Source organism: Mesoplodon bidens, assembly GCF_964165515.1.
Source record: "Mesoplodon bidens genome assembly, chromosome: 9".
In the NCBI taxonomy this organism is placed as follows: Eukaryota; Metazoa; Chordata; class Mammalia; order Artiodactyla; family Ziphiidae; genus Mesoplodon; species Mesoplodon bidens.
Genome location: NC_138166.1, coordinates 101,371,268 through 101,386,546, shown reverse-complemented (window position 1 = coordinate 101,386,546; position 15,279 = coordinate 101,371,268). Strand labels below are relative to the sequence as shown.

Below are 15,279 nucleotides of genomic sequence, written 5' to 3'. Positions count from 1 at the left end.
GATTCTCAACCACTGCGCCACCAGGGAAGCCCAGTATGGTCAGTTTTTAAAAACATTTTCAGCTAGTCTAAGAGGTTTGTAGAGGTAGCTCATTGCAGTTTTAATGTGCAGCTTCCTGATGATTAATGAGTATCTTTTAGTGTGCCTGCCATCTGTATATCCTCTTTGGTGAAGTATCTATTTAAGCTTCTGTCCACTTTTCTTTTTAATTGAATTATTTGTTCTCTTATTATGGCGTTTTGAGAGTTGTTTATATATTCCGGGTACAAGTCCTTTATCACATATGTGTTTTGCAACTATTTTTCTCCCTGTCACTTGTCTTTTTTCCTTTCTTTAACAGTATCTTTTAAAGAGCTTAAGTTTTCAATTTTGATGAATCCGATGTATTCATTTGTTCTTTTACGGACTGCACTTTCGTTGAGCAGTTTGTTGAACAAAGCAGGTGCCGCGTAAGTCCTGCGAATATTTACTGAGGCGGGTCTGCATGCCAGGCACCATGCATGCAGGGGGCACGGTGACAGATAAGCTCCTGCTCATTGGAGGAGACGAGATCTGTAAAGATGTAACTACAGCATACTGTAACTTTATAATGTCAGAAGGTGCACGATACATAAAAAGGAACAATAAAAAACTCCAGAGACCAGTGAAGGCTTTACAAAAGAGGAACTTAGCCAGCAATAGATGCTGAAGCTGTGGACTGAATCAGATGATCAGTGGGGGAAAACCCGCCTCCCCAAGCACAGCATGTGGATCTCAGTTCTCATACACTGATTCTAGAAAGCCAGAGAGAAGAGGACGTGGAGGCAGAGCGTGCTAACTGGGTACCACTGAGGCTGGGGACCCGGCCCTGCTCTTGCTTCTCTTCCCTGCACCCTCTGTGGCCCCCTTCTCGTGGCATGTGTAGGAACTGCTCTCCTGCCAGCCTTGAGCCGGTTGGCCACGATTCACAGGGATGGTGCCTTTCAGGTAAAAATGACCTGGAGAAAGGGGAGCCCGGGGCATCAAAGAGATTGATGGAGCAGGTGAGGTACTTGGAAGGGGACCTGCACATAGGGGCTGCCTGCTCCCCATCCGTGAAACAAGCTCTGATGGTGGTGGTTATTGTAGGTCGGCCTCGGGAAGGTGAGGCATTCTAGGCTCCCCGGAAAGACGGTCCCTTTTCCAGTTCCCTCTGGTGGAGTTGTTACCAGGGAAACTGCAGGAAAGACGCTCTGATCTTTTAGAAGGTCCTGAACTCCCAGAGCTGTTCTCGTGTTGCTGTTGTTTGAGGTTCTGGGTTGTCTTTAGAAGGATGTGCGTTTCCATCCTGAGAGGCTTGGTTCCCTTCCGTCAGCAGCTTTCCTTCCTCCCCTCTTCCTCCTCCGTGGAGAGCCTACCCATTCATCCCTGGGGGTTCGGGGGTGCTCTCAGCCCCTCCCTCCGTGAGGCGGGTGAGGAGAGCTGGGAGCTCAGAGCAGCCCCAGAGAAACAGCACCGGTGGCAGAGGCTCGGCCTGGATGCCCGCCCTGCTGGAGGCCACCCTGGTCTCACACATACCCGCCACCCATCTCACCGGCTTCTCACACCCAGAAGGCCTGGCGGGTGGTGTCAGGTGGTGTGTTGAGTCAACAGAGCCACAGGAGAGCCCTCGTTGGCGTCCCGTGGCAGCGGCCGCCGCCAGCACCCCGCGGAGGGGAGGGGAGGGAGGGGAGGGGAGGGATGCCCGCTCTGGCCGGCAGCCACCTGGCCTGCTGGGCGCCCAGCGGGAGGCCGGAGCGGGCATCACACTCACCCACAAGCCGGCTCCCCGGCTCCAGGCCTCAGCCTCCGCCTGCTGGGCAGAACAAGGCTTTCCAAAGTGCTGGTTTGCAAACGGCTCCCGGGCCCACAGGCCATGGGGCCGGGTAGGGAGGCGCGTTCCAGACGCCTTGGGGGCTGCACATCTGGAAATGACCGCACGCACCTCGGGGAGGGGACGGGGGCTCGGAGCCCTTCCTAGGTCCCCACGGCCCCTCTTCCCCCTTACTGAGTCCAGCGTGGAGAAGTGGGGGGGGACTAAACAGCCCAGAAGCCACCCAAAGGGGGGCCACCAAGCACGGCGGGAGGGACCACACTCCACGAGCCGGGGGCGCCCGCGGTCCGCGCCAGGGTAGCTAGCGTCAAGGGTTCTGAGCGGTTCCAACACACGAATTGCAGAGACTGTAGGAGCAACTCAAGGTACAATTTCAGATTTTAAAAAGTCCGCCCTGGGAGCTTCCGAGTGGCAGGTTTCCCCGTCAGCTGGAATAATAAACAGGTGATGGGCAGTGAACAACCAGTAATTCCAAGAGGGGCTGGAGACACAGCAGGGAAAGCCACGGAGGCTTGGTGTCCCAGGCACGGAGAGGGGAGGCCCGGCTCAGAGCCCCTGGTCAGCACGGCGGCATTTTCAGGCAGAGGCTCTGCTGACTCTTGAAGAGGCCCGGTCCTGCCCCTCCCTGTACAGACCTGTCGTCCCGTCTCAGCAGGGCCAATTCCAAGTGTACCCTCAAACCAGATCCACCGACTCACATCACAGCGAGTACCAGCAGGCTGGCTTTGCCAGGACAGTTTGCGTGGACGATGCTGTGTTATAAACTGGCATCTCAGAGAGATCAAGGTCAGAGAGACTTGTCTGAACTTGCATAGAAGCTAGTCCTGACCTAAGGGCACATCTGAACAGCACAGGGCACGAGGAGGGCTCCTGCCTGGAAATATTCGGGCCCCACCTGTGGCCAGTGTCAGAAAGCCTTTGCCCTGCCCCCGGGCACCTCGACACCAGCCAGCGAGTATGAAACTCCGTGGCCTCCTGCTGAGTTAATGTCCTTCCCTTATGTGCCCTCCGGAAATGACAGTCACCACACTGACCGAGGACACACTGTCCTCCCCCGTCTCCCAAAACCAGCATGTCTGAGTCAGGGCTGGCCACTACCCCCTCCACCCTGTGCAGCCTATGGGCGTATTTGGGGTGGCTGGCGGGCACGGGGAGAGGAGCCTGCATGCAGTGGTGTGGGTACCCCGAGTGCCACCCTCCCAGCTCTGAGCCCATGCACCTGCCGTGCCCCCATGGGAACGTGCGCCCTTTCTTCTCACCTACACAGACAGTCTCCTGCCCTGACACTCATGCTGGTGAACCAGAGTCTGAACCCTCTCAGAGCTCAGGGAAGGTGCCCTCCTGGGGGTCTGAAGACCCGTGTCATTGCCATGCATGGTCCAGCTTCCATCCTAGCTGTCGCCCATGGGCCTGACACATCACCTCCCGGGGCCTGCGTTTCCTCCACTGTAAAATGAGGTCATGAAACATTTGTCCACTAAGGACATTTGTCCACCACCGTTTCCACCGCTCCGATTCGCTTGGTGGGAGCCACCCTGACTCTGTGACATTCGGCTGAATTAATCTGTGTGGCACCAGAGGATGCCTCTTGTTTTTGTGATTCCACAGAGACCAGCATCAGAGGGCACTGGCGTAGCTATTTCCCTTACATTGTCGAACCCTTAGCAAATTGTTTTTTAGAAACTGCTTTATATGGGAACCGATTGTTCTAGAATCTCTCCCTCTTACAAAGCCACTGAGGGTTGTTGTTGGTTTTTTTTTTTCTCGTCCCTTTGCGGAGAATTGCCTTTGAGGTTCCACATCAAAAGGCACATATGCTCTTATCTTTTGCTGTAGTGAAGTAGCTAGGGTTACATTTGGGGGCCACGAAGCAGAACTCAGGCCTCCAGAGGAGCATGAAAAGGGCACAGCTCTTCTAAAGGCCAGGCAGACACCAGAGGCTGGACCAGACTGCTGGAACTGATCCAGAGTTACCCCTGTGAATGCCCAGGACACTCCCCCCACCACTGTTTCTGTTTCGTTTTCTTTTGCCAGTTTACCCATGCAAAAATAGACACGCTCGAGCCAACTACTTAATAACTAGGTCCAGAATGCTGTTGGGTATACAAAGCCCTGTAAAACTGCAGCTTTTCCTGCATTCCTTCTAGGAGAATAAGAACCTTAGAAAATGTCCTAGAAGAGTTTGTTTTCTTAGAAGAAAGAATTTTTCACCTACCATGTTACCATCATGCTTTGACTGACCCCAAAATGACTTCCGTCTCCAACAGATTTTGGATAGTTTCGATTATAAAAGACTGTGAAACAGACTCTTAGAGTCTATAAGCAAAACTTGCAGCCCCAAACCTTATTCCAAATTAATATATGAACTGAGAGTAAGCTCAAGTATGGCCAGAGCCAAAGCCATTGGATATAAAGTTATCCAGGCCCATTTCTGGAGAAGAGTCCAAAAACTCTACCCCTGAGAGAGGGGCCCTGGTGGAGTGGACGGGGTAGAGAGGACACCAGGAGAGCATCTTTTAGGAAATGGGTGATTCTGTAGCGTTTGGAGCAAGGTCTCAGGGCAGCCAGCTAGAAAGGAGCGGGGGCCCTTGGGACGAGGCGTAATTCAAGGGCGTCTCTGCGTGAGACTGTCCTGGGCTGCAGGAAGAGTAGTTTCCATCAGAGGCCAGGCAGGGGGCTTGGGACTCAGAAAGAAGAGAATTTGCTCGCAAAGAAGGGAGCTGTGAGAGAGAGAGAGGGCTGAGGCCTCATTCCCTGGGCCACGAAGAATGGGAACTAGAGTTACTTTAGAAGTCTCTTATCTGTAAAATGAGGAGGTTGGATTGAATGAATGGTTCCAAACTTGTCTGGCCACCTGTATCACCTGGGGAACTTCAGAAATGCAGGTTCCCAGGCTCTACCTCAGACCCACTCAGCAGAATCCTTAGGACCTGAGACTGTGTATTCTCCGAGCTGCCCGGTGACCCTGCTCAGCCGGGTGTGAGAACTGTGGGCTGAGAGCCTCTCAGCTGACCGGGTGACTCAGACGTCCTGCCCAGCACGTTGGGTCAGACTCCGGGGATGGAGATGGGGGACTGCCCAGACCAAGGGTCTTGAGCCAAGCCTTCCCATGAGAAACAGAGGCAGAAAGTTATCCAAAGTTCAGTGGAAAAATTATGGGGACTCTTCAGGGATACTCTGCCCAGAGCCTCAGAGCAGACCACCACCGGGCTGGGACAGACCCAGGCCACACACGAGCCGTGCCCGGGGTGGGCGGTCCAACCGTCCTGCTGAGCAAAGGACAGTGCCTGCTTCTGTTGGCAGCCAGGGAGACCCCAGCCCACGGAGGTCAGGGAAGTCTGGTTTCCCCTCGAGTAGAGTTCAAGCCCCCGGAAGTCCAGCTGCCACCGGACATGGGTGGTTCCTTAAAATCAAGAAGGACCTAGAGGGCTTCTCTGGTGGCGCAGTGGTTGAGGGTCCACCTGTCGATGCAGGGGACGCGGGTTCATGCCCCGGTCCGGGAAGATCCCACATGCCGTGGAGCGGCTGGGCCCGTGAGCCATGGCTGCTGAGCCTGCGCGTCCAGAGCCTGTGCTCCGCAACGGGAGAGGCCACAACAGTGAGAGTCCCGCATACCGCAAAAAAAAAAAAAAAAAAGAAGGACCTAGAAATCTACCATCAAGCCTCAGAACTCAGGTCAAGCCTGTGCCCAGGATTCACCAGGGTCTCAGGTTTGGGCCCGAATTTCCTGATGATGCAGCTTCCTACTTAGACACAGAACTCACACTGCCTTTGTGTTTCCCAGGCTCCCATAGGTTACTCTGAAAGACCCCGCAGGGAGGAGTGAGGTGGAGATTTCCTTTCCTTCCAGAGTTCCCACCTCAGGTTATTGCCCCCCCGCCACCGCCTTGGCTGTCCTGCCCTGCTGAGTCAGTTGGCAGCTCCATCCCATCAGGCATCATGCATCATTCGGCGTGCTTGGTGGACACAGTGGGGAGCCTGTGGTCTGGGAATTCACAAAGGGGCACAGGGGCCCGTCCACGGGTGCCTCCACCTGTCCCGTGATGGCGTGTCTGACGTTGCAGACCTTCCTCCTGGACAGGGCCTGGCTCAGGCCAGCCACCCTTGTCCCCGCCCCATCCTCTCCGGGCCTGAGTAATGGGTGCTTGGACCGAGGCTGGTGAGGCCTCAGGGTGCTTGTTGTGGCCCTAGAATGGGATCTGCTGACCAGCTCCGGGGAGCTGCCTCTGCATCTTTGGTCTCACTGACATCAGCCCTGGGTGGGAACACACTGGTGTCTGACGGACGTCAGCGGTGCCCCTTCACACGAGGACTGCTCTCCACAGGGCAGGCCGGACCCCAGCACGTGCACACCCTGCTTGTCTTTCTTCTACCTCCCGGGGCCTTCTGTCGCTCCTAAGGTCCCTCTCTGTGGCCTGGTCCCTTAGCAGCAGGGGTCCCTGCCTCTCCCCGGCTGGGCATTTTGTTTGACACGCGCTGTCTGTATCACCATCCTCCCAGGACCCTCGTCACCATCCCTTCAAAGTTAGGAACAATACCCACCCCCCCATCTCTGTGATGTGTAGTTAGTTGTTCCTGAAGCCGCATGGAAGCAAAACCCCCATCCAGGGTAAATTGAAAATTTGTTTTTCTCACTCCGTGCTCTCGGAACAATGGTCAGCAAGGGCGTTTAAGATCAGGAACAAAATGAATTTTTTCTTTTTCTTTTTTTTTTTTCCCGAGCCCTGGGTTTTCCCAGTGAGTTGTTGTTTTTTTTTTTTTTGGCTGTGTTGGGTTTTCGTTTCTGTGCGAGGGCTTTCTCTAGTTGTGGCGAGCGGGGGCCACTCTTCATCGTGGTGTGCAGGCCTCTCACTGTCGCGGCCTCTCTTGTTGCGGAGCACAGGCTCCAGACGCGCAGGCTCAGTAGTTGTGGCTCACGGGCCTAGTTGCTCCGCGGCATGTGGGATCTTCCCAGACCAGGGCTCGAACCCGTGTCCCCTGCATTGGCAGGTGGACTCTCAACCACTGCACCACCACGGAAGTCCCTCCCAGTGAGTTTTATTTGGGCAGACCCGGGGACGGGAGGCCCTGCATCTAAAAGAAAGTGTTGGGCCTTTTGGTGGTGAAGCGTGGCTTGTGCTGGTGACGCAGGACCCGGTGGGGCCGTGGGAATTTGATCTTGGAGTCGTGGCACTGCTTGACTGCTGCTCAGTGGCACTTGCTGGCTGCGATCTCCTCCACCTTCATGATCTGGATCGAGTGGGCCCGGGCATGGTGCCGGGAGCCCATGTCTCTGTCTGCAGGGATCGGGGGGGGGGGGCACTTGGGGAACGAGTGGCCACAGCATCTGGTCCCAGCAGGTACTGGCTACCAAGTGTGTAGAACCGCCAAATTCACTTTGAGGGGCACAGCTGCAGCCCCGCAAAGGCGACAATATCCACTTGCTGTTAGCATCTCTGTTTAAACCGCTGTTACAAGAAACAGCAGTTCTTGGGTTTAGGTGCTTGGAAAATGAATTTTTTCATTTTGGTTTTTCTTCCTTGGTATTTCAGACCCAGCCAAGTGGGTCTTGTTAGCACCTGTTAGCCAAGTGCTAACATGCATGAAAAAGGCTGGTGCTGCCCAAGGAATGGGGGAGGGAGGGGGGAGCACGTGCAGGTGCACACCACACGGCCATCTTGTCTACCTGGTTTATTTTTACAAAACGGGGTTGGCTAGTTAGTGGTGAGACTAGGCCCGGATCTCAAGGCTCCTGAAGTGCAGGCCTCTGCTCTGCGTCCCTCTGCTGGCCCCTGTTCGCTTTCTTCCAGCGGCACCGCTGTTCTCCTTTCTCCCCTTCTCTCCGGACGTAGCTCACGCCAGCACAGCCTGGCCCTGTGAAGTCACCAGCTCATGGCTCCCTGGTGTCTGGAGCCACTGGCCTGGTGTCTGGTGTGGCGGCCAGAGTCGTGTCTGTTCACTCACTGAGCCTATTCACGGGCCCCGGCTGGAGCCTCAGGAGACTCGGAGGCATTGTTCACTCTCAGAGGCTGACAGCGCCAACAAAGACCTCAAGGAGGTGGCGAAGGAGGGAGAGCCTTCTCGGAAGAACAAGACAGGGGAACCTGTGTGTCCTTCTTGGTTTTGTTGCCACAGCTCCGTGCTGTCTGGGCCCATGGGAAAGTTGTCTTAATCAGAGGGTAGACCCTTTTCATTCTCCGAACTTGAGGCCCAGCTCTTCCGGGTGAGTCCGTGGGACGTTCCCACCCCTCCAGCCCCTTCTCCGAGCGCCCCCAGTTTTGGCCTTACAGGCATTTCACTCTTGGCGCTCACTGAGGTGCTGCTGTTGGTGTTGGTGCTGGTTTTGTTCTTGTCCCATTTCCTCCAGCCAGACTGAAAGGTGGGACTTGTCTGCTGCATCTTGACCTGGCCCATAGCAGCTGGCCAATCGGACACATGGTTCTCCTGAGAGACTGAGTTTGGCAGTTTATCCTACAATTAGGAAATAAATTGGGACTGGAGCCTTGACTGCGGCCTTATGAAAGACTCCAACCCCAAACCATCCAACTAAGCTGCTGCCAAATTCCTGACACACTGAAACTGTGTGAATTAATAAACATTTATTGTTGTTTTAAGTCCAAAAAAAAGCAACAAAACAAAAGCAAAAAGAAAGAAATCGGTCTCTTTAAAAGGAATGGGGGGACTTCCCTGGTGGCGCAGTGGTTAAGAATCCGCCTGCCAATGCAGGGGACGCGGGTTCAAGCCCTGGTCCGGGAAGATCCCACATGCCGCGGAGCAACTAAGCCTGTGAACCACAACTACTGAGCCTGCGTGCCACAACTACTGAAGCCAGGGCACCTAGAGCCCGTGCTCCACAACAAGAGAAGCCACCGCAATGAGAAGCCCGTGCACTGCAATGAAGAGTAGCCCCTGCTTGCCGACAACTAGAGAAAGCCCGTGTGCAGCAAGGAAGACCCAACGCAGCCAAAAATAAATAAAAAACAAACAAAGAAGTAGGTTAAAAGTAATGGAGGATTGTGTCAGCATTACCGCATTTTTCCGTTTATTGTGACACCAATATTCAAAAAAAGAAAAAAGATTTAGGTATATCGTGCTTACCTGGCCCCCTTTCCTTTCGTAAGACAGTTTTCCTCCCACTGGTAAAGTGGCATAAGCGTGAGCAGAAGTCCCCTCTCTGGTGAAAATGTCTCTCCTCTTTCTGGCTGGCACGGAAGAGAAAACATCTTTGAAGGCACCCATCCTCGCCCCGCTGACGCTGCCCCGCCACTGCGTCCCTCCTGCGTCCCCTCCAGTCCTTCAGCAACACCAATGTCCCTCCAGGCACCCCTGCTTCCCTCCTCTTGGCCTGTGAAACCACCTTCTGGAAGGGTGATTCGCGCACCCAAAGTGTGATTCTAAGTCTTTGTGTTCTTTCTCTGGACGATATTCCAGTGTAATCATGGCAAAAACAGTCGAGAATTTGGATCTGGCTGTGACCTCTGCCATTCACTCACTAAAGTGACTGGATCTGTAATTTTTCTAAGCCTCAGTTTCTTCACCTGTGACGTGGGGTCATAAACCTGCCCCCTTTCTCTCTCGGGGTGGGGGGGGTGGGAGCTGCTGGGAGCAAACAGAGCAAGAGTGTGTCCCAGCACTTTGTAACCAGTAAGATGGTATCGTAAGACTCCACCCTCTTAGAGATGTTTCAGGTTTCAGTGCAAAGAGGGGGCAAGTTTTTGGTTCTAGGAAAGTTCTTTCCCCATTACCCGAAGCTACACACATTCCTAATCCACACAGCATTTTACCTGGCCCCTCCTCCCCCCCTCCCTCCCCCGCCATAGTCCAGGGTATCATCCTGTTTCCCAGCAGGAATCACCTGCTCTGGGAAGGGAGGAGAGAGGAAGCAGGAGGCCAGGTGGAAAGGTGGATGCATCTCTTGCACTTGGAAAGATTTCCATGGGAAGAGCTTCCCTGAGGGGCGTGGAGTTCCATGTGGTTCCACCAGAAACAGTCTGTTCCCACCACCATCTGGAAAGCCCCGCATCTTCTCCTCATCCTGGGCAGCTCCCCGAGGCTGTGTGTGTCTAGGGTGCGTCCTCTGCATCCAGCCGTCCCTCTTGCCCTCTGGGGGGACCGGTTCAGGATCGTCCTGGTGCTCGTGTGGGATGAGTCCCAGGGGACACAGAAGCTGCCGTCTGGGCTTCAAGAAGCCCTCTTAGGTAGCAAGCTGCTTCGTCACAGTCTCTTTAATTCTTCGCACTTGAGAAACTAAATTCTGTCACAAGAACTAGCTAGGAGTTCCACCAGCTCTGAAAGTCCCCCCACAGTGGCCACTAGGCTTCATCCTGAAGGCTGTGCTAACTGGGACAGCATCCTACAGAGAGAAGGGGAAATGGGGAGAGTGGAGGGGGAGGGCCTGGGGGGGAGCAGGCCCTGTCCTCCGTCTGGTTGGAGCCGGCTGGGCGCCAGGATCAGGGTGCAGGCGCTTCCAGAGAGTGTTAGCCGGCCTTGTGCCTCAACAGCAGGACAGTGGCTGAAAAAGGAGATTTTCTGAATAACAAATACATCGTTCATATGATACTATACATCGTAGTGAAAAATAGCAAAGGGCCCACGATGATCCTCTTCCCCGCCGGTCGTTCCCATTACCAGACACAGCCCGTGTTTCCAGATCCTCCCAGACACTCTGGGCGAGTGCAGACAGTGGGATGCAGGTGTATAGGTTCTTCCCTGTCTGTGAAACTCTAAATGGATCCTTCTATGCAGACGGCTCTGCGGTTTGCTTTCTTCACTTACCCCTCTGTCTGGGAGATGAGAAGGCAGTGGGGCTCGCCGTGTTCCGTAGGGAAGAAGGCTGTGGACGTGCAGGGATTTATGTAACCTCTTCCTACTGATGAGCTTCTGTGTCTCAGGCTCTGCTTTGAAGCACCAGGGAGGTGGATGACCCCAGACACGGGCTGGTTAGTGCTGACACAAATACCTCTGAGGCCCGGATGCCCAGTAGCAGAATGGCTGGGGAAGAATTTGTGTTTGTAGTCGTGAGAGATGCTGCCGAAATGACCCCTCAGAGGCGCTGATTTCCTCTGGCCTCGGAAAACTCCCCCGCGGGCCTGGAGTGGGGTCGCCGCCAGATGGGGACAGGTCTAGACTGAGCCCTGCAAGACAGAGTAGGGTCCACCCCACCCTGGTGCTTTTTGCTGCTGGCTGAGGGTGCGGAGGTCACCGGGGCTGCTTGTCCTTTATGTGAAGAACTCAGGTCCCCGAGGGGCTCCGCCTGAGGGGTCCCTGTGGGTTGTCAGGATGTGGTCAGTGGCACAGGCTTCTGAGCCTAAAAGGCCCCCACCCAGTCCTGCTCTGTTTCCCCCCTCTGTTCGGTCTCCAGCACAAACCCCGAATGGAGGGAACACCCCAAAGAAAGCACAGGAAGGGCCTTTGTGTCCAGTGGCCCAGGCGAGAGTTGAGAGCAGGGACCAGGACGTTTCCCGCTGGACCGTGGCGCCTGTGTGGGCTGTCACGGGAGCCAGTGAAGGCCACGCCACCACCCCTGGGGCCTGAGGCCCGCGAGGTGCCCGTCCGCAAACAAAGCAGCCCGAGGGCTTCCTTCTCCCATCCGGCACAGCCCCCTGAGAGGCTCGGGCCCGCCCCAGCCTGGCCCGTGGCCTCACTCCTGCTCCGTGGGTATCACCCACAGCCTGGCCTGCCTGCCAGAGCACCTGCCTCTCCCCCTGCAGAGCTGCTGGACCGTCACATCTCCAGCTGCTCAGGGTCCCCAGTCTGCGTCCTCCCCTCCTCACTCCCCCGGCCCCATCTCCAAACGGGCCTTGCTTCTCAAGACCTTTGGGGTAAACTTTTTTCCAAAAAGTTTTGGAAACTTAGGGGCCTTTGCTCTTAGGGGCCTTTCACGTCGTAAGTCTGGAGACCTTCAAAACCGTGGTGACAGCATTCTACCTCCTGCTTTCACCTGGAGCTCCTCCCAGGTCAGCCTGGGGCCCGGGTGGCAGGGATCCCCACTGGGCGTGGTTCCGTGGGATAAGGGGTCCCTGGAAAATGACACCCCTCCTTTACCTGGTTGCTCTCCCAATGCTTCTGCCTGGGAAATATGGGAGGAAAGATGCCAACTGAGCTTGAGCCTTGGCCCTGCCCCCTTCTCTTTCCCTGCCTGTTGGGGGCCGGCATTGACCAAGCACCTGCCCCTTGCCCAGGACAGCTCTGGGCCGATGATGCGTTTGGGGGCCGGGGGGAGGGGTGGGGAGTGGGGAGAGAATTCCATACTTTACATTGGGTTTGGTGTGAAGCAGCTCGTTGTTCACTGGTAACGCTCAGTACAGACAAAATGTGCTGAGTTCAGGGGTGGGTGGCTCCTAGGGCTGCAGAGTCAGCAGGAGGGAGATGGGATGAGTTAGGCGGCCGCTCTGGGCAGTGAGGATGGCAGCAGAAGAGGGAACGTGTGTGCACAGCGATGGCATGAGTCTGGACGGGGCCCAGAGCAGCACAGAGAAAGAGCCCCAGGCTGGTGGCTCGTAGGCTGACCAGTCTTTGTCAAGGTCAGAAGGAACGAGAGGATGGCCCTTGGACCATGTCTACTGATGTCTTTGCTTTGACTTGCATGATTAAATATTTTTTAATAACCAATTTAAAATAAAAATTTTATTCAGTTACCTATAAATGTGAGAAATCAGACTCAAATCCAGTCTGATCTTAGAAAACAAATCAGTATCAGGCAACATTATTGTATTCATTTCCTAGAGCTGCCGTAACAAAGTACCACAAACCAGGTGGCATAAAACGACATAAGTTTTTTCTCTCACGGTTCCAGAGGCTGGAAGTCTGAAACCAAGGTGTCAGCAGGGCCACGCTCTCTCTGAGACTCTGGATAGAATCCCTCCTTGCCTCTTCTAGCTTCTTTTTGCCTTCTTCCAGTTTTGTTGAGAAATAGTTGATACGCATCTCTGTATACGTGTAAGGCATACAGCATGATACTTTGATTTGCATGTATTGTGAAATGATGATCACAGTGGGTCGGCTAACATCCCTCATTTCTATAGAACAATAAAAAGAAAAGAAAAAGGAAAAGAACTTTTTTCCTTGTGACGAAAGCTCAGGATTTACTTTCTTTTTTTTTGTTTTTTTTTGTTTTTTTCTGTACGCGGGCCTCTCCCTGCTGTGGCCTCTCCCGTTGCGGAGCACAGGCTCCGGACGCGCAGGCTCAGCTGCCATGGCTCACGGGCCCAGCCGCTCCATGGCATGTGGGATCTTCCCAGACTGGAGCACGAACCCGTGTCCCCTGCATCGGCAAGCGGACTCTCAACCACTGCGCCACCAGGGAAGCCCAGGATTTACTTTCTTAACAACTGTCCTGTATATCATACAGCAGTGTTGACTACGGTCGTCATTTTGTACATGACATCCCTGGTACTTATTTACCTTATAACTGGAAATTTGTACCTTTTGATCACCTTCTTCCACGCTTCTAGCTTCTGATGGTCGCCAGCAGCGCTTGGTGTTCCTTGCCTCATAGAGGCGTCACTCTGATCTCTGCCTCTGTCATCACATGGCCTTCTCCTCTGTGTGTGTATGTGTGTGTGTGTCAGTGTGTGTGTGTGTCTGTGTCTTCTCCTCTTATAAGGACACTACACATAGGGTTAAGAGCCCAAACTACTCCAGTATACTCTCAGCTTGATTCCATCTGCAAAGACCTTATTTCTAAATAAGGTCACATTCATAGGTACCGGAGGTTAAGACTTTACCATCTCTCTCTGGGGCTGGGGGAACACCATTCAGCTCATAACGATGATCTTACGGTGTAATCAGCTAGATGTGAGTGAGATAGGCCCCCAGGATTGTACCAGCCCTGTCGAAGTGGACGGCCTCTCACTCTGGCAGAGTCCTGTCCCCAGCCTCCTTGCAGTTCCTTGGTCACCAATCCCCACCCGCTTCTTCCCGGTTCCTGTCCATCTGAGTCTTCACTCTGCGAGGCTCCTTCCTTCCCAAAGCCGCCCCCAGCCTGCATCTTCATGGTGATTCTCACTACTGCACACACACAGTAACCATCTTCACGTGGCACATTTTGACAATAACAACGTGTCTCGTCTGGACCTCGGTGTATGTGGTCAGGTGACTTCTGCAACCCTGACCTTTGTCTCTGCCGAATACTTTGTGAACTTCCTATGTCTCATCTCGAGTAATGTGGGTTCCCCTCCGCGTGCTCTTGGCACCATGCTCTGTAGGGGAGGAGGGGAGATCCAATGGTCTTGGACTCAGTGGTGGAAAATAGCATCCGAAGTGTGTGTGTAAGAAGTCCTTCACCCCGACAGCTTCTGAACTGTTGGAGCGACCCCTGCACAGCAAGGGGACTCTGCCCACGACTCAAGTCAGATGACGAGGGGATTTCTGGGCACAGCTGATTCTAAGGGATTAGAAGTCATTGTCTACTAGCTTGTCCCCAGTATTCAGAATTTAATCTTTTATATTCCTGCCATTTGAGATTTTTGGCCCTTGTAGAGGGAAGCCCCTTCCCCTGTGTCAGCCAGATTTCTAACGGCCTGTGTGGTTTCCTCCTCAACTTCAGGCCTCTCTTCCTCTCCATCAACACCCACCCAAGTGGCCAAGCAGCACACGTTTCCTCTCGAATCCTATAAGCATGAGCCTGAGCGACTGGAAAATCGCATCTATGCCTCCTCTTCCCCTCCGGACACAGGCCAGAGGTTCTGCCCGTCCTCCTTCCAGAGTTCAGCCAGGCCTCCGCCAGCATCGCCAACACACCATTCTCCCTCCAAATCTGTAAGTCTGGGCCTTCTCCTGGGGGCCGGGCCGCCAGCTATGGGAGGGAGGGCAGAGTCTGTATACAGCTGAAGCTAAAGCTGTGCACTCCTGACAGACATTTTTGGTACATTTTATCATGAATCACAGACTGAGAAAAAAATGGCGAGGGCGCGGTAGGCAAATGGAAACCAAACGAATGGTAACATCTGGAACATGATCAGAAAAAGCTTTTTGCTCTCTTAGCTTCTTTTTAAAGATCAGTCATTAAAAGCTTTCTTTGAATTGATGTTGATTGGGATACTAAAGTAAAAAGCCATAGGCAAAGCCAAAAAATTGTTTTTTGTAGAAATTTTATTCTAGATTTTAAAGATTTAAAGTCTGACATCATTTGACTTGGGAAGCATTCTTGGAAAGGTGAACCTTTCAAAGCAGAGTGGGATGGTGAAACAGGTGTCTTTGCATCCTTTGGAGGATTGGGACTCGTGGGTATGGATGGAAGAAGCTGGCTTAGCACCAGCGCTTAAATCTGCATTTCAACACCGTGGGCCCTACGTGTGGGGACCACCATCACCACCCCCAGTTCGTGTTGCCTACCACAGACACTCAGTATCATTCCTGTGCCCAGCAAGGACATGAGGACCATATCGCTAGAGTCTATCCATATGGATGTAACTATTTCATTCAGCTGTGGTGTTAGTTTCCTGCAGGTGCCGTAACAAAGGGGCACA

The 15,279-nt window shown here is 53.9% G+C and overlaps 1 protein-coding gene across 5 annotated transcripts in view; it reads left to right on the top strand.

The window, feature by feature from the left end:
* The window catches only part of PRKAG2 (protein kinase AMP-activated non-catalytic subunit gamma 2), a 277,950-nt gene that overhangs the window by 156,386 nt on the left and 106,285 nt on the right, over positions 1–15,279 (top strand). For 4 of the 5 annotated variants that reach the window (XM_081243576.1, XM_081243575.1, XM_081243577.1 and 1 more), the window contains one exon: positions 14,358–14,569. The exons of the other annotated variant lie outside the window; for it this stretch is intronic. In XM_081243576.1, the coding sequence (XP_081099702.1) occupies positions 14,358–14,569 (212 nt within the window). The remainder of the gene's footprint in view (positions 1–14,357; positions 14,570–15,279) is intronic. 5 annotated transcript variants of the gene reach the window in all.